Genomic DNA, 24810 nt, shown 5'->3' with positions numbered 1-24810 from the left:
GCTCTACCAACTGAGCTACCGAAGCACGACTCACGCCCGGTACTCACAGCTTTACTTCTGCCAGTACCTCGTCTCCTACCTTCCAAACTTTACAGAAGCTCTCCTGCGAACCTTGCAGAACTAGCACTCCTGAAAGAAAGGATATTGCGGAGACATGGCTTAGCCACAGCCTGGGGGATGTTTCCAGAATGAGATTTTCACTCTGCAGCGGAGTGTGCGCTGATATGAAACTTCCTGGCAGATTAAAACTGTGTGCCCGACCGAGACTCGAACTCGGGACCTTTGCCTTTCGCGGGCAAGTGCTCTACCAACTGAGCTACCGAAGCACGACTCACGCCCGGTACTCACAGCTTTACTTCTGCCAGTACCTCGTCTCCTACCTTCCAAACTTTACAGAAGCTCTCCTGCGAACCTTGCAGAACTAGCACTCCTGAAAGAAAGGATATTGCGGAGACATGGCTTAGCCACAGCCTGGGGGATGTTTCCAGAATGAGATTTTCACTCTGCAGCGGAGTGTGCGCTGATATGAAACTTCCTGGCAGATTAAAACTGTGTGCCCGACCGAGACTCGAACTCGGGACCTTTGCCTTTCGCGGGCAAGTGCTCTACCAACTGAGCTACCGAAGCACGACTCACGCCCGGTACTCACAGCTTTACTTCTGCCAGTACCTCGTCTCCTACCTTCCAAACTTTACAGAAGCTCTCCTGCGAACCTTGCAGAACTAGCACTCCTGAAAGAAAGGATATTGCGGAGACATGGCTTAGCCACAGCCTGGGGGATGTTTCCAGAATGAGATTTTCACTCTGCAGCGGAGTGTGCGCTGATATGAAACTTCCTGGCAGATTAAAACTGTGTGCCCGACCGAGACTCGAACTCGGGACCTTTGCCTTTCGCGGGCAAGTGCTCTACCAACTGAGCTACCGAAGCACGACTCACGCCCGGTACTCACAGCTTTACTTCTGCCAGTACCTCGTCTCCTACCTTCCAAACTTTACAGAAGCTCTCCTGCGAACCTTGCAGAACTAGCACTCCTGAAAGAAAGGATACTGCGGAGACATGGCTTAGCCACAGCCTGGGGGATGTTTCCAGAATGAGATTTTCACTCTGCAGCGGAGTGTGCGCTGATATGAAACTTCCTGGCAGATTAAAACTGTGTGCCCGACCGAGACTCGAACTCGGGACCTTTGCCTTTCGCGGGCAAGTGCTCTACCAACTGAGCTACCGAAGCACGACTCACGCCCGGTACTCACAGCTTTACTTCTGCCAGTACCTCGTCTCCTACCTTCCAAACTTTACAGAAGCTCTCCTGCGAACCTTGCAGAACTAGCACTCCTGAAAGAAAGGAGAGTGAAAATCTCATTCTGGAAACATCCCCCAGGCTGTGGCTAAGCCATGTCTCCGCAATATCCTTTCTTTCAGGAGTGCTAGTTCTGCAAGGTTCGCAGGAGAGCTTCTGTAAAGTTTGGAAGGTAGGAGACGAGGTACTGGCAGAAGTAAAGCTGTGAGTACCGGGCGTGAGTCGTGCTTCGGTAGCTCAGTTGGTAGAGCACTTGCCCGCGAAAGGCAAAGGTCCCGAGTTCGAGTCTCGGTCGGGCACACAGTTTTAATCTGCCAGGAAGTTTCATATCAGCGCACACTCCGCTGCAGAGTGAAAATCTCATTCTGGAAACATCCCCCAGGCTGTGGCTAAGCCATGTCTCCGCAATATCCTTTCATTCAGGAGTGCTAGTTCTGCAAGGTTCGCAGGAGAGCTTCTGTAAAGTTTGGAAGGTAGGAGACGAGGTACTGGCAGAAGTAAAGCTGTGAGTACCGGGCGTGAGTCGTGCTTCGGTAGCTCAGTTGGTAGAGCACTTGCCCGCGAAAGGCAAAGGTCCCGAGTTCGAGTCTCGGTCGGGCACACAGTTTTAATCTGCCAGGAAGTTTCATATCAGCGCACACTCCGCTGCAGAGTGAAAATCTCATTCTGGAAACATCCCCCAGGCTGTGGCTAAGCCATGTCTCCGCAATATCCTTTCTTTCAGGAGTGCTAGTTCTGCAAGGTTCGCAGGAGAGCTTCTGTAAAGTTTGGAAGGTAGGAGACGAGGTACTGGCAGAAGTAAAGCTGTGAGTACCGGGCGTGAGTCGTGCTTCGGTAGCTCAGTTGGTAGAGCACTTGCCCGCGAAAGGCAAAGGTCCCGAGTTCGAGTCTCGGTCGGGCACACAGTTTTAATCTGCCAGGAAGTTTCATATCAGCGCACACTCCGCTGCAGAGTGAAAATCTCATTCTGGAAACATCCCCCAGGCTGTGGCTAAGCCATGTCTCCGCAATATCCTTTCTTTCAGGAGTGCTAGTTCTGCAAGGTTCGCAGGAGAGCTTCTGTAAAGTTTGGAAGGTAGGAGACGAGGTACTGGCAGAAGTAAAGCTGTGAGTACCGGGCGTGAGTCGTGCTTCGGTAGCTCAGTTGGTAGAGCACTTGCCCGCGAAAGGCAAAGGTCCCGAGTTCGAGTCTCGGTCGGGCACACAGTTTTAATCTGCCAGGAAGTTTCATATCAGCACACACTCCGCTGCAGAGTGAAAATCTCATTCTGGAAACATCCCCCAGGCTGTGGCTAAGCCATGTCTCCGCAATATCCTTTCTTTCAGGAGTGCTAGTTCTGCAAGGTTCGCAGGAGAGCTTCTGTAAAGTTTGGAAGGTAGGAGACGAGGTACTGGCAGAAGTAAAGCTGTGAGTACCGGGCGTGAGTCGTGCTTCGGTAGCTCAGTTGGTAGAGCACTTGCCCGCGAAAGGCAAAGGTCCCGAGTTCGAGTCTCGGTCGGGCACACAGTTTTAATCTGCCAGGAAGTTTCATATCAGCGCACACTCCGCTGCAGAGTGAAAATCTCATTCTGGAAACATCCCCCAGGCTGTGGCTAAGCCATGTCTCCGCAATATCCTTTCTTTCAGGAGTGCTAGTTCTGCAAGGTTCGCAGGAGAGCTTCTGTAAAGTTTGGAAGGTAGGAGACGAGGTACTGGCAGAAGTAAAGCTGTGAGTACCGGGCGTGAGTCGTGCTTCGGTAGCTCAGTTGGTAGAGCACTTGCCCGCGAAAGGCAAAGGTCCCGAGTTCGAGTCTCGGTCGGGCACACAGTTTTAATCTGCCAGGAAGTTTCATATCAGCGCACACTCCGCTGCAGAGTGAAAATCTCATTCTGGAAACATCCCCCAGGCTGTGGCTAAGCCATGTCTCCGCAATATCCTTTCTTTCAGGAGTGCTAGTTCTGCAAGGTTCGCAGGAGAGCTTCTGTAAAGTTTGGAAGGTAGGAGACGAGGTACTGGCAGAAGTAAAGCTGTGAGTACCGGGCGTGAGTCGTGCTTCGGTAGCTCAGTTGGTAGAGCACTTGCCCGCGAAAGGCAAAGGTCCCGAGTTCGAGTCTCGGTCGGGCACACAGTTTTAATCTGCCAGGAAGTTTCATATCAGCGCACACTCCGCTGCAGAGTGAAAATCTCATTCTGGAAACATCCCCCAGGCTGTGGCTAAGCCATGTCTCCGCAATATCCTTTCTTTCAGGAGTGCTAGTTCTGCAAGGTTCGCAGGAGAGCTTCTGTAAAGTTTGGAAGGTAGGAGACGAGGTACTGGCAGAAGTAAAGCTGTGAGTACCGGGCGTGAGTCGTGCTTCGGTAGCTCAGTTGGTAGAGCACTTGCCCGCGAAAGGCAAAGGTCCCGAGTTCGAGTCTCGGTCGGGCACACAGTTTTAATCTGCCAGGAAGTTTCATATCAGCGCACACTCCGCTGCAGAGTGAAAATCTCATTCTGGAAACATCCCCCAGGCTGTGGCTAAGCCATGTCTCCGCAATATCCTTTCTTTCAGGAGTGCTAGTTCTGCAAGGTTCGCAGGAGAGCTTCTGTAAAGTTTGGAAGGTAGGAGACGAGGTACTGGCAGAAGTAAAGCTGTGAGTACCGGGCGTGAGTCGTGCTTCGGTAGCTCAGTTGGTAGAGCACTTGCCCGCGAAAGGCAAAGGTCCCGAGTTCGAGTCTCGGTCGGGCACACAGTTTTAATCTGCCAGGAAGTTTCATATCAGCGCACACTCCGCTGCAGAGTGAAAATCTCATTCTGGAAACATCCCCCAGGCTGTGGCTAAGCCATGTCTCCGCAATATCCTTTCTTTCAGGAGTGCTAGTTCTGCAAGGTTCGCAGGAGAGCTTCTGTAAAGTTTGGAAGGTAGGAGACGAGGTACTGGCAGAAGTAAAGCTGTGAGTACCGGGCGTGAGTCGTGCTTCGGTAGCTCAGTTGGTAGAGCACTTGCCCGCGAAAGGCAAAGGTCCCGAGTTCGAGTCTCGGTCGGGCACACAGTTTTAATCTGCCAGGAAGTTTCATATCAGCGCACACTCCGCTGCAGAGTGAAAATCTCATTCTGGAAACATCCCCCAGGCTGTGGCTAAGCCATGTCTCCGCAATATCCTTTCTTTCAGGAGTGCTAGTTCTGCAAGGTTCGCAGGAGAGCTTCTGTAAAGTTTGGAAGGTAGGAGACGAGGTACTGGCAGAAGTAAAGCTGTGAGTACCGGGCGTGAGTCGTGCTTCGGTAGCTCAGTTGGTAGAGCACTTGCCCGCGAAAGGCAAAGGTCCCGAGTTCGAGTCTCGGTCGGGCACACAGTTTTAATCTGCCAGGAAGTTTCATATCAGCGCACACTCCGCTGCAGAGTGAAAATCTCATTCTGGAAACATCCCCCAGGCTGTGGCTAAGCCATGTCTCCGCAATATCCTTTCTTTCAGGAGTGCTAGTTCTGCAAGGTTCGCAGGAGAGCTTCTGTAAAGTTTGGAAGGTAGGAGACGAGGTACTGGCAGAAGTAAAGCTGTGAGTACCGGGCGTGAGTCGTGCTTCGGTAGCTCAGTTGGTAGAGCACTTGCCCGCGAAAGGCAAAGGTCCCGAGTTCGAGTCTCGGTCGGGCACACAGTTTTAATCTGCCAGGAAGTTTCATATCAGCGCACACTCCGCTGCAGAGTGAAAATCTCATTCTAGTGTCAGTATTGCTGATGTAAATCGTAGCTTCAATTCTTTGAATGACAGATCAGTGTGCTTTCTAGTGCAGTGGTGAGATAATTCAGAGGTTCAATAAACTCAGTTATAACTATAATACTTCATGTCATCTACATCATTTAATTGAACTTTATTGTGTAACTGTGAAATAATTATTTTCTTGATAGAAGACCGAAGCTAAAGCTGATTGAGTGACATTATTAACAGTGAACAGTAATGGAACATTTTATTACGATACTTTCTGTATGTTATTTAGAGAATACATTATCTCTGGATTTTTAACATAGGTGTCGTTGAATTATTATTGTAGCAGCACATTAATGATGCTATAATACTTCACAAATCATCATCCTTGTAAGACTATAATGTGGCATCGGCTGAATAGTGGAATTTATAATTCGAGATATCATATTATCTATGTTCGAACATTCATTTGCAAACTGGGCATAAAAACTACTATTACCAAGTGTTGTGTAAGCTTGTAAGCCTGTCATGAACACATGAAGGATATTTCGTTTATTGTTTTAGAGAAACGGAGTTGTTGTGGTACCAAGTGGTGCAGTCGTGTGTGGCAGTAAAGAAAACAGACATCCTTCGAACACCATTGCTTCAATTATAAGCGAGGGACACTTATACATTTTGGTGTGCTGCTCCATTGATACACAGATATCTGTTAAAGGGAGATAGTATCTGAAAATAAATGAACAAAGTGGGGAGTTTGTTATAACAGTTACAGATCGGAGTTCTTGCATTGACGGATGCCAACCTGTGTCATCCAGACTTGAACAGCCATCCCCATTGAGCCACATGCACACACGCCACAAAGGGTAACTCCCATCTGCACAGGTCAGAAAAACTGGTGGTGGAGGGAAGGATCCAAATGGATTTGATAATGAATCATCCATTGAAATCAAGCGTGTTATGTTCAGCTGCCTGTTGTGCCACAAGGTGGTATATTTTCCTCTTGGCCAAAGTTCGGCAGTGGCTGTTCATCATGGTGCACAGCTGGTTGGTAGTCATACCAATATAAAAAGGAATGCAGTGATTGCAGTAGAGCTGGTAAATGACATGGCCGCTTTCACAGGTGGCCCTGTCCCTGATGGGGTGGGGTAAACCTACGGCAGGACTAAAACAGGAAGAGCTGGGTGGGTGGATTGAGCAGGCTTTGCACCTGTGTCTTCCACAGCGATATGAACCTTGTGACAAGGGATTAGGATTGGGAGTGTCATACAGATGGGCTAGAATGTTGTGGAGGTTGGATGGGCAATGGAATACCGCTTTAGGGGGGGGTGGGAAGTATCTTGGGTAGGATTTCTCTCATTTCAGGCATGCTGATAGGTAACCAAAGCCCTTGTGAAGGATGTGGTTCTGTTCTTCCAGTCTGGGGTCATACTGGGTGATGAAGGGGACACTCCTTTGTGGCTGGTTTTTGGGAATGGTGGAAGGATTGAGGACGTGAGGGGAAATGGCATGGGAAATCTGTTTGTCGATGAGGTCTGGGGTAATGCCTGTTTGTGAAGGCCCTTGTGAGACGAGACACTCAGCGTACTGAGCAAGGGAGTTTTTGTCACTGCAGATATGCTGTCCCTGGGTGGCCAGGCTGTATGGGAGGGAATTTTTGATGTGAAATATACAGGTACTGTTGGTTGTTGGTGGGTTTAATGTGGACGGAGATGCAGATGGAGCCATCAAAGAGGAGGAGGTCAACATCCAGGGAAGTGGCATGCTGGGCTGCAGAGGACCACACGAAGTGGATGGGAGAGAAGGTGTTAAGGTTGTGAAGGAACGAAGATAGGGTGTCTTGGCCCTGGGACCAGATAATGAAGATATCATCAATGAACGTGAACCAGACTAGGGGTTTGGTGTTTTGGGAGGCTAGTTAGGTCCCCTCTAGATGGTCCGTAAAAAGCTTGGTGTAGGAGGGTGCCATGTGGGTGCTGATGGCTCTGCCATGGATTTACTTGTATAACTTCCCTTCAGAGGAGAAATAGTTCTGGGTTGGGATAAAGTTAGTGAGGTGTGTGAGGAATGAGGTAATGGGTTTGAAAGGTGAAAGCCATTGTGAAAGGTAGTGTTCAATAGCAGTAAGACCATGGGCATGAAAGATATTGGTGTATGGGGAGTTGGCGTCAGCAGTGATGAGTAGGGATCCAGGAGGTAAAGAGGTGGACAGTTTGTGAAGGAAGAGGTTGGTGTCTTTGATGTGGGAAGCCAGATTATGGACAATTGGTTGGAAGTGTCGGTCAATGAGGGCCAAAATTCTTTCACCTCTGGCACAACACCCAGCCACAATGGGGTGTCCAGGATAGTTGAATTTATGGATTTTGGGGAGCATTTAGAAAGTGGGTATGTAGGATATCAAAGGGGTGAGGAGGGAAATGGATTCAGGGGATATGTTCTGGGAAGGGCCTACATTTTAAGCAGGGATTGGAGGTTGTGTTGGACTTCTGGGGTGGGATCACTCTGGTGGAGTTATAGATGGAGGAATTAGGTAATTGGTGGAGGCCTTGTGCCAGGTAGTCATTGCAGTTCATAACAACAGTGGTGGAACCCCCATCTGCAGGTAGGATGATTAGATCAGGATTTGTTTTGAGGGTGTGTATGGCTGTTCTTTCCTGTACTAAAAGGTTGGTGTTCTGAGGAAGGGACCTGCCCAATCCACCCATCTAGCACTTCCTATTCCTGTCCTATCATAGATTTACCCTACTCCATCGTGGGCTGAGCCACAAGTGAAAGCAGTCATGTCGTTTACCAGTTCTGCTGCAATCATTGCACTTCTTTTTATATTGGTATCACTACCAGCTGTCTCAGGGTGAAGGGCCACCACCAAACTGTGGCCAACAGCAAAGTATAACACCCTGTGGCACAACAGGCAGCTGAACATAACTCACTTGATTTCAATGGCTGCTTCACTACCTGAGCCATCTGTATACTTCCACACACCACCAACTTTTCTGAACTGTATAGACGGGAGTTGTCAGTACAACACATTCTCTGTTCCCATAATTATCCTGACCTGAATCTACGGAAACATACCGGCCCCACAACCCCCGACCCAACAGTTTCCATCCCATCTGCCCTATCACCTCCTCTCCATTCTTGCCTACCAACCTGTTTATTTGCTGCTCTTTGCCAGTGAATCCACCCAACTTTCCCCAATCCTCTCCTTTTATGATTCTTTTTTTCCCCAAATCCTTTCCCCACAAGCTTGTGACACTGCCCCTGTGGGCACTCCAGTCCCTGCACACTCCACCAGACAGCATTTGTCTGTCTCCCCACCCATGCACTGCTACCACTTCCCATTCCCTGCCCCTATGTGATAGTTGCATTCTGGCCCGAGATGCTGGAGTTGGCAAGCTATGTGTGCATGATGTATGCTTGCTTGTTTGTATGAATGTTGTGTCTCTCTCATTTACTGTTGAAGTCTGTGCCCTACACATAACCTTTTACACAATACTATAACAGAAATTCTTCAACAGAATAGAAGGGGTTGTCAAGGAGAAATTTTCTTAGATTGTTTTCAAATTTTACTTTGCTACCTGTCAGACATTTTAAAATTCCTAGGTAAGTTATCAAAATTTTTTATTACAGTATCGTGCACACCTTTTTCTGCTAAAGGCAACCTTAATGTGTCATAATGAATGCCATTTGGTCTTCTGGTATTATGATTATGCACATCATTGTTCCTTTTGAACTACAGTGTGTTATTTTCTACAAACTTCATGAGAGAATAAATATACTGTGAAGCAGTAGTCTGAATACCCAACACTTTAAAAGATGTCTGTAAGATGAGCAATCATGACTGTGCACCACATATTACTCTCACAGCAGATTTTTGAGCAATGTAGACCTTCTTTCTTAAAGATGAATTACCCCAGAACATTATTCTATACAACATGATTGAATGAAAATATGTGGAATATGTCAACTTCACGATTCATCTCTTCCCAAGATCTGCAATGATTCTAAGTGCAAATGTGGGCTGAAGTAAGTTGTTGTAGGTATTCCAAAATGTGCTTCTTTCAGTTTAAATTCTCATCAGTATGAACACCTAAAATTTTTGAACTTTCCATCTTATTTATTATTTCCTCACCATGTGTTGCACTTATCATTGGTGTAGTACAACTAGGTATGGAGAAGTGTGTCTTCTTAAAATTTAGGGTGAGACCATTTACAGAAAACCATTCAGTGATACTTTTAAGAACTTTGTTTACTATTTCTTCTGTTTCTGTATATTTGCTTGAATTGATTATAATACTAGTGTCATCTGCAAAAAGGACTACTTCTGTTTGTTGTATATTACATGGAATATTGTTCACTTATATGAGGAACAATTGTGGACCTAGAACTGAGCCCAGAGAACTGCATCTGTGGTTTCTTCCCAGTCAGAACAATGTCCCCAGATTACATTGGTTGAATTACTAAGTAGAACTTCCTGCATTCTTTTGGTTAGATATACAATTATCCACAGTTGGATATACTATCAGTCTCATGAAACTTCAATGTATCTAGGAGAATATTGTGTTTCGCACAGTCAAATGACTTAGATAAGTCACAGAAAACACCAGTCAGTGCTGTATTATTATTTAATGCTTGTAAAATTTGGTGAGTGTACATTTAAATGGCATTTTCATTAGAACAGAATTTCTGAAATCGAAACTGTGATTTGTGAACAGTAATTATATCTTGGGAAGAAACATAGTTAACAGCCCAATATTGTTGTCACTGTTTACATTAACTATTATTCAGGCTTAACACTGTTAATGAAAATAATCACAGTGCACAGTTGTTAATTAAAAATGGCCACTGAATCACTGAGTCATCTTCTGAATGCAAAACTTTTATAACTTCCAAGACATTTTCTGACTTGAAATATATATTACATCACCTGCAGTACATTTCCCTATATCATTGAACATAGATCTTGCTTCTTCAATGTTAAAATGTTTGTGAATTCCTATGGGACCAAACTGTTGAGGTCATCGGTCCATAGACTTACACACTACTTAAACTAAGTTATGCTAATGACAACACACACATGCATGCCCGAGGGAGGAATCGAACCTCCGGCAGGAGTGGCCGCCCACTCCGTCACATGTCGCCTCAAACTGCATGGCCACTCTGCGTGGCTCTTGCTTCTTCCGGCATGCCTCTGTTATGAGAGTACAATAATTAGACATCACTTTAGCTATTGTTCTTCATTGGATTTTCACAAATTACAAATAAGATTTACATTTGTGAGTTAATGAATAGTAAAAGAAGATTTGTTTGAATGAGAACAATAATTTCTATTGAATTATGCTGGCTAGTTTGCCTAAATATGGCATTAATGTTCCAGCGACAATGTTTTTACTAAGGAAGCTAATTACTTTGAAACTACAAGAGAGCAAAAGTCACTAACATGGTTTTGTCATCGTTGTAAGAATACTAGTAATTGTATACATGTTTGCATATGAAAAATGGCAAAAAATCTGAAATAACTGATATTTGTAACTAGCACAGCTTTTAGGTAAACTAATTATACTTATGGATTCTAAACAACCAAAAGACTGTAATAGACACTAAAGTTAAGTTGGCTAAGCCCTGAGTTAATATTCAAAATTTTAGGTACTGTGTCATGTAAATGATATCACTGTAGATATTTGCAAAAGAATAATAACAATAATTCTTCCAGTTTTTTTTTTTTGGTGGTGGTGGGGGGTGGGGGGGGGTGGTTGGGGCAGGGGGGTTGGGGGGGGGGGTGGAGAAAAACATAACAGCTGCAAAGGATCCACCTGCTTTGTTCCAGCTTCATCTACAGCCTAATATAACCTTATCAGGAAATTTTGGTAGTATGCTCATTTGACAGTTTTCCCCTGGAAGCATCTGTGCCACCTAGCCGCTATCTCATATGATGGTACATTGTTGCCTCACACTTCTACCATCTCATCATGAAATGACTATAGCAGTGTTGCCCCCCTTCAAATGCTGAAAAGAATTACTGTATGATGCTCCACTTAAGTAATGTGCTGCACCATTTTTTGGTTGTTTTGCATATGCAAACATACAAAAATTATGTATTATTTAACTTGAGAGATGAAAAATCTACTCACCAAGTGGTGGCAGAACACACATGTAAAAGACTGTTGTGGCTGGCTAGCTTTCAGAGCCAATGGCTCCTTCTTCAGGCAGAAAGGTTGAAGGGGAAGGGAGAAGGGTGAAGGAAAAGGACTGGAGAGGTCTAGGAAAAAGGGTGGATTTTTATCTATCCAGTTAAATAATCAATAATTGATTGTTTTCGTTGTTAAAACATTATGTATGTAACTTTATTTTTTCAGGGTGATAATTAAAATTATATGACAATCTCTCACATGTACACTCAAAATGTTCTGCCTATTTTAAAGTTAATTTTCATGTGCTACATTAAATGTTGATGTTTTTCTATTTCTTGCACAGAAATGAGTATACAGTGCATTTCTTCTGCAGTTAAGAATGAGTCCATCCTTAGAGAACTACTTCATAATTTTTTGGGAGGAAAAAAAAATTAACAGTTCATATATTGTGATTTATGGCCACAAAATTGCAGAATCGTTTGACGCTATTGTTAATTATACTGAAATTTTGATGACTTAATTTTTGGCTCCATAAGGTGAGAAAGAGACCTTAATCAACTGAGTGCAAGATCCAAACTTTCAGTTTCTATCCCCATTTATTAGATTTCATGACATTCTTATATCAATATATCTTTGGATATAACACTCATTTTATTGTGGTCTCATCATACATTTCACTTATTGTAGCAAAAGTGCCAGGGGACTCCAAGTCTCATGGAACACCCAACACTGTCATGACAAAACAAATACACTCAAAATTGTTCATGTCTTGAACTTGGTCATAAATAGTGTCATTATAGTGCACTGATAACCTTTCACAGAGTGGTTGGAGTCCAAGCAGTGCTCACACACATAACACCATTGCCCACAGTAATTTAAGAAGTCATTTCAGCTATGGAGATTTGGTTTAATAATCAGCAATAAGGCCAGACACACACATACTCACTCACACACACACACACACACACACACACACACACACACAAATCAGTCTTAAAATCCTGATACAAAAGCCCCAAAAAATCACATCACTTATATCTATGTATGCTGTTCTGCTGCTTTGGGTACACAAAAGGCATTCTGTCTATTTGTATGACAAATTATTAATTTTTGACATGTGCAGCACAGGTTTTAATGTCAGGCTGTTCTTTTATTACTATAATGAAACAGAAAAGAAATTTCACTAGAAATTTTGTTATACAGGTATGACTTTGAACGACTCAGCAATGACTTAGGGAGAGTGGAGAGATTTATTGATTGGCACAAACCTATTAAAGAAGGTTATTTCCCTAAACTTGACAACATCCTTGCAAGTAGAGTGTGGCCTTCAAGGCAGGCAAATTCTAAACTTCAAGTAAGAAATTCTTTTCCATTATGGCACTGTACTGTAAATATCTGAAGTGTTACTAAATTAAATTCTAAATGCATGCCTGTATTTTGTAGGACATTAATCGCAAAATTGATCAATTTGAACTTGACATTCAAGACCTGGAGAGATGGCAAGACAGGCTCTATGATGCTATACACAGAAGAGCAGCCATTGATGTGAGTCAGTTTATTTACATTTAGATTGTAACAAATCCCTATCACAGAAACATTGTTTATGCACCTTAAATATGTAATATTTTTTTCTATCACCACTTTCATTAACATTATTATTCCTTTCTTTTTTTGTGTTTGCTTTAAGAAGTCTTCGATGTTTCTGATGTACGTTGTTTTTACTTTCTGGAAATCATCATTTCATGCATGATTTAATGTGGTATTATTCATATATTTCCTTGAAAGATTAGGGAAAAGGTATGTTCTACAAGTAAGATGAAAAGTTACATCATTTTGATGAACTGGAGGAAGGAGTATGTTCACTAGCAAACTCAAGTTTTTGACCAAAGCCTTTAATGAATATTTTTTGGAATGAATTGTTTAATATTGTGTCCCAGTTTGTACAGGTGTTTAATAGTTGCTTGGTACATTTTTATTTTATTTTATTCCTAGTTGTGTATGGTTTGGCTTAGGGGGCTGTAGCAAACCTTCAGCTGTGGCGTGCATGCTTCAGTGATATAGACAGCTGTGCAATAGATGCAACCACAATGGAGGGGTCTTTGTGTCTATGTTCTTGAAAGAGGAGCAGCAGGTTTTTCAGTATTTGCAGGGCCAGCAGTCTAGGTGATTGACTGATCTGGCCTTGTAACATTTGCCAACTTGATCTTGCTGTGCTGGTACTGCGAATGGCTGAAGGCAAAGAAAAGTGACAGCAACTATTTTTCCTGAGGGCAGCAGCTCTACTGTATGGTTTCATGTTGATGCCACCACTTCTGTAATATACTCCGGGGGTAAAATAGTCCCCCATTCAGAAATCTAAGTAGGCATTACTCAGAAGGATTTTGTCATGAGGAAAAACAAAACTGGTGATCCAAGGGGTGGAGTGTGGCATGTTATATTCCTTAAACTGGTAGGTAAACATGGTATGCAATAAAGGAATGAAAGAGGAACCAGCCTGGTATACTTTTGCAAAGAACATAATTTAGTCACTGTCAACACTCCTGTTAACAGTAATGTAGAAAGATTGTAAGGTAGCAAGAACTTGAGAAAATTCTGGTCATATGTAAAGCAGCTAAGCAGCTCAAAGGCTTTTATCCAGTCACTCATCAACCATACTGTGATGGTGATACAAGACAGCAAAAGGAAAGCTGAAATTTTAAATTTTGCATTTAAGAAACCATTCGTGCTGCACAAGTCTACAAAAGTAGCATTGTTTGAATGTCATATAGGCTCTCATTTGGAGGACATAAAAATAGGTATCTGTACCATAGAGAAGCAACTGAAAGAGTTGAAAACAAATACATTACCAGGTACAGATGGAATACAAATTTGAATTTACAGAAAGTACTCTGCAGCATTGGCCCCTGACTTAGCTTGCATTTATCACAAATCTCTCACCAAGCAAAAAGGCTCAAGCAACTGGAAATAAGTGCAGGTGACTCCTTTATGTAAGAAAGATAAAATAATGGACCCACATAATTATACATCAATATCCTTAACGTCAATTTGCTGCAGAATTCTTGGATATAATAAAGTGCCTTGAGACAGTTAAAGCTTCTGTCTACAAATCAACATGAATTTGGAAAGCATTGGTTATGTTAAACTCTGTTTTGCCTGTTTCTCATGTGATAACCTATAAAGCATGGATGGAGGGCAACAGGCAGCTTCCATATTCCTAGGTTTCTGAAAATTTTGTGCTACGGTACCCAACTGCAGAGCTTTGACAGAGGTTTGAACATATGGTTTAGATTCCCAGATATGTGTGTGGCTTGAAGACATTTTAATTAACAGAACCCAGTATGCTGTCCTGAATGGTGATTATTCATCAGAAACAAGGGTATCATCAGGATGTCACAGGTAAGTATAGGACCACTCTTATTCTCTGACAGACAAGGTGAGCAGCAGTTTATGGCTGTTTGCTGATGACACTGTGTTGTATGGGAAGGTGTCATCCTTGAGTGATTGTAGGAGCATACAGGATGACTTAGACTGAGTTTGTAGTTGGTGTGATGAATGGCAGCTTGCAGTGTATGTAGAAAAATGTAAGGTAATGTGGGCGAGTAGAAAAGACAATCCTGTGTAATGTATGAATATAGCATTGGTAGAGTGCTGCGTGACAAAGTCCCGTTTACTAAATATCTAGCCACAACACCGAAAAGCAGTATGAAATGAAATGAGCACAGAAGCTGGTAGTAGGGAAGGTGAGTGCTCAACTTTGTTTCATCGGGAGAATTTTAGGAAAGTGTAGCTCATCCATAAAGGTGGCAGTGTGTAGACTTCTGGTGTGATCCATTCTTAAGTACTGTTCGAGTATTTGGGATCCCCACCAGGTCAGATTAAAGAATGACATCAAAGCAGTTGAGAGGTGGGCTGCTAGATTCATTACTGGTAGGTTCAGTCAGCATGCAAGTATTATGGAGATGCTTTGTGAACTCAAATGTGAATCCCTGGAGGGACAACAATGATCATTTTGCGAGGCACTTTTGTGTAAATTTAGAGAACGAGTATTTGAGGCTGCCTGTAGAATGCTTCTACTGCTGCCAATGAGCATTTCATATAAGGACCATAAAGAAAAAATGTGAGAAATTAGGGCTCATGTGGAGGCTTTTAGGCAGTCGTTTTCCCTCACTCTATTTGCAGATGAAGCAGGATAGGAGAAGACTAGCAGGGTTAGGTTGTACCCTTCAGCATGCACCATATGGTGGCTTGTGGAGTATGTATGTAAATGTATGTGTAAACATGGAATTAATGAACCCACTTTCAAAGAAATTCCACTGTAAATGAATATTTCTGCTGGTCACAGTGAAACTTCTATAAAAACAGTGTTATTACTCCTGATTTTAATGAACTCCACTTTCAGAAAAAAATCTGCTTTTAAGGAACAAAAATGACTTTCTGCAATTTAAAACCAGTTTTTACACACTTCATAATGTGTCTAAGTGAGTTTCTGCTGTTTTTCAGTTTCGTACAGGCTAACACTTTGTGTCCTGTGATTGCTATACATGGTAATCGATTCTTTTGATCAGCACATACGTAGGTTCTCGTTTTTTGCTCAGTAATACAAATTCCCCTGTACCAACACTGGAAATAGCTTTGAACAAATTTGAAAGCAATTTCTGTCCTGCCTACCACACAACCCTAGTCACATGATCTGGTGTCACAATCACTGAAGTAAGAAGCGTGATATTGGAAGTGTAGTCTTTGTTATTGTCAAATTTATCAGTTTATTTTGGTGGAGTACTGCCTACACCACAGAAATCTTACAATTCAGCAAAAGCTGATGATCATCCATATTGTTGTAGACAACTGTTATGTAAATCTTCCCAACCTGAAGAAGTATGATTTGGTGCCGTCTTCATTGTGTGGCATACTCAAAAACAAGGGAGCATCGTTAAATGCCAAAGCTAGTGGTTCCTGTGTATGCAAAAGAAAGATCATCCACACATCAATGTTCAGTGATATAAAAAAATATTCTTTTAAAATGGTTTCAAGGAGTGAGCAGACACACTGTAAGAGAAGGCTTGTGAGATTACCCTGAAAATAAGTGTTGAAAATTTCTTTTTATTCAGTGACTGGTTAGATCATTAAAAAAAAGGTCATAATCTCTCATTTCAGAGTGTAAGTGGAGAAAGTGATGCTGAGGAGTTAGAAAGTGTAAAATACTGAAAGAACACTATAATGTGATGACTGATACAGTGTTATGCATCTTTTCAGTTTACTCCTTGCAAAAATCTGTTCCATTCGTTAGTTCCTTGTTCCATAGATCAAAATCATAGTTAATCTAATGATGTGGAATGTGTCAATGCAAAAAAATGCCATGGAACTGAAAAAGAAGTAAAGAAAAAATGATTGCACTATTGTGTGTAAATAGTGTTGGAAGTGGAAATATGTCTTCACTGGATAAATCAGAGTGTGTGATACATTCATCAGCCTTGACCAGTAACATCATATCATTTCCAAAGATGAAACACACACACAAGATTTTAAGATGGTGACCAATACTCATAACTCTTCCCAGTGGCTCTCAAATATAATCCCAAAGTTTGAAATTGTGCAAATTCTTATTTATACTTACAGAAACCCATGAGACAACTGTGAGACAATGGGGGTGAGAAGAGAAAAACTAATAAACTATGGGAAAACTAAGGTTTTTGGTAAGCTGAACCTGATATCTAAGCTAACTGGAAAATCACAGTAATAGAAAAATATAGAAACTGCAAAAATGAAAGAAACAAAATGTGATAAAAAACCATGAAAACTAACAACAAACAGTATCAACAACATGAATTTAGCTATTTAGCTCATTTTAAATGAAATCCAAAAAGAAACAGCACTACACAGATAGCAGATTTGGGTAGTTTCCCTTAGTCGTTAAGGCAGATGCTAGACGACTCCCAATTTATCCCTCAGAAAATACTATCACACTCAGAACAAAGGTTACACAATTCACAAACAGGTGGTGCTCATGACTTCCCTCCTTTGGGCTACTGACAGCTGTGCTGACAGCAAGTCCATCTGGCGGCAAAGTTTCAGAAAATAAATTTGCCAAATCTTTGTACAGTGGCTCTCATAGTAGTAGTAGTAGTAGTAGAAGAAGAAGAAGAATAAGAAGAAGAAGAAGAAGTTTTCTGAAGGATGTAAGTTATCCTGAGGAAAAGTCATCTACTCCAGGTGCCTTGTTTCTACTTATGTCTTTCCATCCTCCATCACATTTTTATCACAGTATCATATCTGTCTCCTGTTTCCATAATATAGTCTTCATGTTCATTTACTTTGTGTAGCCCTTCTATATACTCATTCTAACTTTCATCCTTCCCATCTTTGCTTAGTGGTAACTTTCTGTCTGAGACCTTGATATTTATGTGGCTGCTTCTCATTACTCCAAAGGTTCCTTTAATTTTCCTGTCGATTGAATCTGTTTCTTCCCTTGGTCACTCATGCATGCTTCTTTAGCTCTGCAATTCTCATTTAACCATTTTTATTTTGCCATTTATTTTGCCATTTTTCTTTGCAAAGAAGGGAAAGCAAAAGATGGAAGGAGTATTAAGAGGGTCTATACAAGGGCAATGTACTTGAGGACAATATTATGGAAATGGAAGAGCACGCAGATGAAGATGAAATGGGACATATGATACTACATGAAGAGTTTAACAGAGTACTGAAAGATCTAAGTTGAAACAAGGTACCGGGAGTAGAGAACATTCCATTAGAACTACTGATAGCCTTGGGAGAGCCAGCCCTGACAAAACTCTGCCATCTGGTGAGCAAGGTGTATGAGACAGACGAAATACCCTCAGATTTCAAGAAGAATATAATAATTCCAATTCCAAAGAAAGCAGGTGTTGACAGATGTGAAAATTACCAAACCATCAGTTTAATAAGTCATGGCTGCAAAATACTAACATGAATTCTTTACAGACGAATGGAAAAACTGGTAGAAGCCGACCTCGGGGAAGATCAGTTTGGATTCCGTAGAAATGTTGGAACACATGAGGCAATACTGAACCTACAACTTGTCTTAGAAGATAGATTAAGGAAAGGCAGACCTGTGTTTCTAGCATTTGTAGACTTACAGAAAGCTTTTCACAATGCTGACTGGAATAATCTCTTTCAATTTCTGAAGGTGGCAGGGTTAAAATGCAGGGAGCAAAAAGCTATTTACTATTTGTACAAAAACCAGATGGCAGTTATATGAGTTGGGGGGCATGAAAGGGAAGCAGTGGTTGGGAAGGGAGTGAGACAGGGTTGTAGCCTATCCCCGATGTTATTCAATCTGTATATTGAGCAAGCAGTAAAGTAAACAAAAGAAAAATTTGGGATAGGAATTAAAATCCATGGAGAAGAAATAAAAACTTTGAGGTTTGCCGATGACATTGTAATTCTGTCAGAGACAGCAAAGGACTTGGAAGAGCAGTTGGATGGAAGGGACAGTGTCTTGAAAGGAGGATATAAGACAAACATCAACAAAAGTGAAACGAGGATAATGGAATGTAGTCGAATTAAATCAGGTGATGCTGAGGGAATTAGATTAGGAAATGAGACACTTAAAGTAGTAAATGAGTTTTGCTCTTAGGGGAGCAAAATAACTGATGATTGTCGAAGTAGAGAGGGTATAAAATGTAGACTGGCAATGGCAAGGAAAGCGTTTCTGAAGAAGAGAGATTTGTTAACATCGAGTATAGATTTAAATGTCAGGAAGTTGTTTCTGGAAGTATTTGTGCGGAGTGTAGCCATATACGGAAGTTAAACACGGACAATAAATAGTTTAGACAAGAAGAGAATAGAAGCTTTTGAAATGTGGTGCTACAGAAGAATGCTGAAGATTAGATGGGTAGATCGCATAACTAATGAGGAGGTATTGAATAGAATTGGGGAGAAGAGAAATTTGTGGCACAACTTGACAAGAAGAAGGGATCAGTTGTAAGAACATGTTCTGAGGCATCAAGGGATCACCATTATAGTATTGGAAGGCAGTGTGGACGGTAAAAATCATAGAGGGAGACCAAGAGATGAATATACTAAGCAGATTCAGAAGGATATAGGTTGCAGTAAGTACTGGGAGATGAAGAAGCTTACACAATATAGAGTATCATGGAGAGCTGCATCAGACCAGTCTCTGGACTGAAGACCACTTCATCAACAACAACATTTTGCCATTTTGCTCTTCCAGTCACTCTCACTTTTGTCTGCTTCAGTTGATGGTTGTTTATATGTATTTTAACAAAGAGATAGAGGGGCTGGCCAGTACTTACCTCAGCTCAGTACAGCTTATAGATACACAACAAACAGAACCGAAAATTTACGTTCCTAGCTTTCGGAACAAATGTTCCTTCATCAGGGAGGAGAGAGGGGAAAGAAAGGGAAGAAGGAAAAGTAGATTCAGTTACTCACAACCCAGGTTATGAGGCAACAGGGAAAGGAAAACAGGGAGGGTAGCAAGGATGGAGGCATGGTTGTCAGAGGGAAGATATTATCTTTGGCTTCCCTCTGACAACCATGCCTCCATCCTTGCTACCCTCCCTGTTTTCCTTTCCCTGTTGCTTCATAACCTGGGTTGTGAGTAACTGAATCTACTTTCCCTTCTTCCCTTTCTTTCCCCTCTCTCCTCCCTGATGAAGGAACATTTGTTCCGAAAGCTAGGAACGTAAATTTTCGGTTCTGTTTTTTGTGTATCTATCAGCTGTACTGAACTGAGGTAAGTACTGGCTAGCCCCTCTATCTTTTTGTTAGTATTTGTTTCAAATCTTTATATGAGATTTTCCATTAATCATTTATATGTATTTTCTCCTTTGATTAATTGAATTCAGTATATTGTGTGCTATCGAAGAATTTCAAATAGATCTTGCCTTTTTGCTCTATTGTTCCTCTGCTGCCTTCAGTATTTCATCTTCCAAAGCTACAGATACATCTTTTATCATGTTCCTTTCCCCTTCCTCAGTCACACATTGCCTAATATTTTGTAAACCAAGTTTATAAATTATTCTCTGTGCAGAATTCTACCAGGCAGCTTCCCCTGTCATTCGTTTCCTCCAGTCCATGTTCTCCTATTATTTTTCCTTCTCTCCCTTTTCCCGCTCTTGAATTTGAGTGGACCATAACTACCAAATTTTCATTTCCATTGTTGACCACAATAATTTCTTTTATCTTATCCTATATTCTCACAATCTCTTCATCATCTACATAGCTACTTGGCATAGAAACTCACACTACTACAACAATGTATTCACTATTCTGTTCACAGTAGTTCTCCTGCATTCCTGTTTTCATATCCATTATTAGATTTTTTACTGTATTACTTCTGTTAGATCTTCTGTTGAAAAACCTGTGTACAGTTGGCCAGAATTCCTGTTCTGCCTGCACCACACTTCACTAATTCCCATTGAATCTAACTTCAATCTACATATTTCTCTTTATAAATTTGCTTAGACACATATCTACATGGATAAGGAATCCAGAAACGTATGCTATGACCCACAGAACTCCAGGTTTGTTTTCACAATGAAAATGTTGTCCTGAGTGGTCCACACTCAGAGATGAAAATGGAGAACTGTTATTCTTCAGATTATTTTATCTAAGAGGGTGCTATCGTCATTAAATCACATATTAGAGCTGAATGTTCATAAAATATAATGCCCATGATTTTCTGTCCCCTTCAGCCATTCAAAGTACCAACATTGCAAGGCCTCAGTACAGTTACCAATTAGGTGCACCTATCTGTGTCATTGAGGTATGCAAACCATCCCATCATGGCAATAGTCCTTGGTTCATAAGGATACACAAGAGAGTCATTGAAGAAAAGGTATTTCACATGCTTTCTCTCTCTCTCTTGAGCAGTACAATTATTGTGTTGTCTGAATTTACAAAACCAATAAATAAATGTTTAAAACAAGGTACCTGACTATGAAGATACTGAAAGTGATTAAAGAGTAATTAATTTTAGTGAGCTGATCGAAGGACAACTTAACAGCCCTTTCACCAATATTTACTCTCCTTCCTGATGTGCTTATTAGTCTCTTCTTCTCCTCTGTCTGAACAAACTTAGCAGTAGTGAGTCTTATTCACCTTGTATGTTGTTTGCAATAGCTCACACCTATAGAAAATAAAACTGCAAAAGCATTAACATTCCTGCAGCTACACTGCAGACCACTTATGTCATTTAGGGTTCTCCTTTAGAATGCTTTTATGTTTCACTATCACAGTTATATTATATTTCACTTTTGATGTTTTGAATTTTGTAGGTGTCAAAGAAATAAGTAAATTAATTAAACTTTACACTTGTGTAAAAAACATATGAAGCCACATCTGCTCCTTCCTGAAACACAGGAGGTTTTGACTTATTGGCTACTTCCAACCATTGTTCCTCACTTTTCTGGGAGTTACACTAATAATGAAGTATGGTGAAAGACAGTCTGTCCCATCATCTGAGTAGAGAAGGTATGCAGTCATCAGTACTTGGAAGACACAGATGGAAACAAAGTCATGTGCACTCATGACAGTACACAATGCAGGAGAAACCATCTGCCAGGCACTTAAGTGTGATTTGCAGAGTATCCATATAATGTAGATGAAGAAGTATTCCACTCTTGTAGATAACTGTTACACAGACTTACACAAATCATCACATGTACTTTTGTTTATAAAGTATGAATATTCTCTGTTTGCAGTTTTTTTCAGTCTAGTATCTTTGTATGAAACATCAAAGATTGCACTTGCTTTTTGCACTTGATTTCTACCTTTATTCACATCTTTGAGTAAACTACAAATCATCTGTTATTTGTAGCTCTATAAATGACAATTAGTGTCAGTTTACGGTAAACACAGAAACTGCTTTCATATTGCAAGAAAAAGCAGCTACAGTGACACAGTAAACATCCCTAGGGTGATGTAAATTCTTACACATATGGGATACAGGCACCACCATATATGACAGGTTGCACATATTCTTATATTTGGGCACCTTGATCTAAGCGTCAATGCTTCTAGTTCTTGTAAGTTAAATTTTCAGAAGTTTCAGAATTTGCTTTAACAACTGGTTTTAGCTACTCCAGTGATATCTCTGAATTCTTATAAAATTGAGTTACATAAGTATTATGCTTTGTTTATCAAATACTAAGTCTGAACCAATTTAAAATTATTTGTATTATAACTAATATGAATAAAAAATTTACAAATGTTGATAAAAGTGAAACTATGGAAGGAGACTTACGAGAAAGCAGCTGGCAGGTCAGGTTGCTTGTTACAAGTAGCCAATTCATGCTTTCAAAAATATGTGGAACTAATTTTCTTTGAAAATTCTTCTATTCTTACAGGATAAGGGAAAGACAGTGCCCTTAACTGAAAATACTGGCATGGATATTCTGAGTCACATATTGCAGTCAACTATACTGTCTATTAACCAAAAGTACTATGGCCAGCTGCACAACTTTGGGCATCTTGCTATTAGCTGGATTCATGATCCTGATGGAAGAAATCTTGTGAGTATTTAAAAGACCAAGTATCATTTATCACCTCCTGTGGAAAGATTTTACAGGCGCATAAAGGTCAGGGAAAGAGTTTCTGAAGGATTATGTACTTTTGAGTGATAGCTACAATCAAAAACCTTTAACACCATTAGAGACATTTGTGGAACATATTTCAGTCAATGATTACAACAGTTTATGGAATATACTGTAACAGAAAAATGTACAAGAAAGCCTTAGCAGAAAAAAAATACTGTTTTTAGATGAAAGCAAAACTCAACCAACAGAGCCAGGGAAACAGACAGTAAACAAGGTTAGAAAGAGAAACAAGAGTAAGGCTGCTGAAGAAAAGCTAACTTGTATAGGTTGTAATCATAAAACTATGAGGTGTGCTGTAGACAATTTAAAATCAACAATTTGCGTATTGCTTGAAATAATACATGAAGCTTTTCACATATGTATATAAAATGGTAGCAGAATGATTCAGAATTGTAACTTATTATCCGAACAATACATGACCTGATCTTCTTGCTGAATTTCCTGATGCCGAGGGTTTCCTTGTAAAAAGGAGTAAATGACTTAACACATTTTTTCAGTCACCACTGTTTCATAAATTTATGATCCATTTTTATAAAGATTTCAACAATGCAAGTGGTACAATGCAAGGTTATAATAGTTGGTTAACTAGACTTATAGTTAAAAGTTACAGGTTCACAAAAATTTAATTTTCTCAGTACACGTTACAAACTGCCTGGAAATGTTTTATCATAGATACAGTTTTCAAAGATATGTTTCTTTGTTATGAAATTCTGCAAAATTAGTACAATTAACAATAGTTTTTAATTAGATTTATAGTATGTTCTAAATACATTGAGATGAATTTTGCTGCCATATTTAAAGAGTCAAGCACGAGAGTTCTGTGCTATACATCAATTTTCCTTTTTGCGTTGCGTAATTGAATATGCTTTTGGATAGGAATAGTTACATGTTCATTTTACAGAAACACAAGTATTAACATAACAATAATATGTTTCTCAAAAAGTCTAATAACATTTTATAGTTCTTTGCAGCACTGGATAACAAATAATTAAGTATTAACAGAAGATCCAAGCTGTTACACTGTTTGCGTTTTGAGGCAGCAGCTACTAGCATTTCAGCCCATTAAATTTCAAAATTTATTGTGGCTTAAAACTCAAAATGATATTTTGATGTTGATGAATTTTTTAATTATAACCTGCATTATCATTTTTCTCTAGGAAAGTCATATTTTTATTGATGAGAAAGCACATTATCATTCATCCTACAGGATGGATGATCAGCACATATGCAAAGAAGGTAAAACAGCTGATGAATTATGTGACATTACTTAAGGGTTTATCTTTGTATGACTGAGCATTACATTGACATAATGATCATTAGAGATGGGTAATTACCTCAGCTGGAATATAATGAGAGAACATTTTGTTTTTCGTATTTGATGAAGATACAGTCCACTATATTTCTCTAGTGGCATTTATCACATAAAATTTTGTTACATGCTTCATACTGCTTTAATGGCATCCCAAAGAAACCAGTGGTGTGAATGATAGAATTAGAATGTTGATGAGCAAATGCAAAATCAAGAATCTCAGACGCAAGATAGTACTCATGAATTGTTTCTAGCAGTTCCTTACTGAAAAACAAATAGATAAGGATAACCATTATACCTAGAAACATAAGAAATACAGTCCTGCAAAACTGTTACGACAAACACATATTGATGGAATTCAAAGAAAACTTTACCATATGATTAACAGGAAAGTACTTTGTGTGAAAAATATGACCTGTTAATGCTGACATTGTTTACCATTAATGGATCATATTTTTCACATTTGTAATAATAGGAACAGGATTTTAACAGAACTGAATCAGATGCAAGTGCCAACTTGTTAGTGGACACAAGCATATGTGCTTCTGTTCTGGCACATATGAATCAGAGCTGAGTCATCTGAACCATCAATAAAAGCAAAACAGCTAACAATATCAAACCTAGTTGGTAAGTAGTGTTATGTGGCCATTAGGCCATTGTCCAAGGTATGTTTCTGTGCTTAAGCGTTTGTCTTCTAAAATATTTTGTAAGTTGTGTGTACATTTTGTCAGGATAAATAATAAGCCTTGTAGGTGATAAAAGACAACCAATTGCATGTTTCTGTAATTCTTGCTGATCTTTACAATCAATGATTAT

The 24810-nt window shown here is 40.5% G+C and overlaps 1 protein-coding gene across 3 annotated transcripts in view; it reads left to right on the top strand.

Annotated features, from left to right (window-relative positions):
- Positions 1-24810, top strand: part of LOC126162072 (phenoloxidase 1-like) — a 243090-nt gene that overhangs the window by 144388 nt on the left and 73892 nt on the right. For all 3 annotated transcript variants that reach the window (XM_049918338.1, XM_049918339.1, XM_049918340.1), the window contains exons 8-10: positions 12292-12442; positions 12532-12633; positions 22437-22601. In XM_049918338.1, coding sequence (XP_049774295.1) covers positions 12292-12442; positions 12532-12633; positions 22437-22601 — 418 coding nt within the window. The remainder of the gene's footprint in view (positions 1-12291; positions 12443-12531; positions 12634-22436; positions 22602-24810) is intronic.

The sequence above is a fragment of the Schistocerca cancellata genome, chromosome 2, assembly GCF_023864275.1.
Source record: "Schistocerca cancellata isolate TAMUIC-IGC-003103 chromosome 2, iqSchCanc2.1, whole genome shotgun sequence".
In the NCBI taxonomy this organism is placed as follows: Eukaryota; Metazoa; Arthropoda; class Insecta; order Orthoptera; family Acrididae; genus Schistocerca; species Schistocerca cancellata.
The sequence above is the reverse complement of the archived record's forward strand: the minus strand, read 5'-3'. Positions and strand labels throughout refer to the sequence as shown.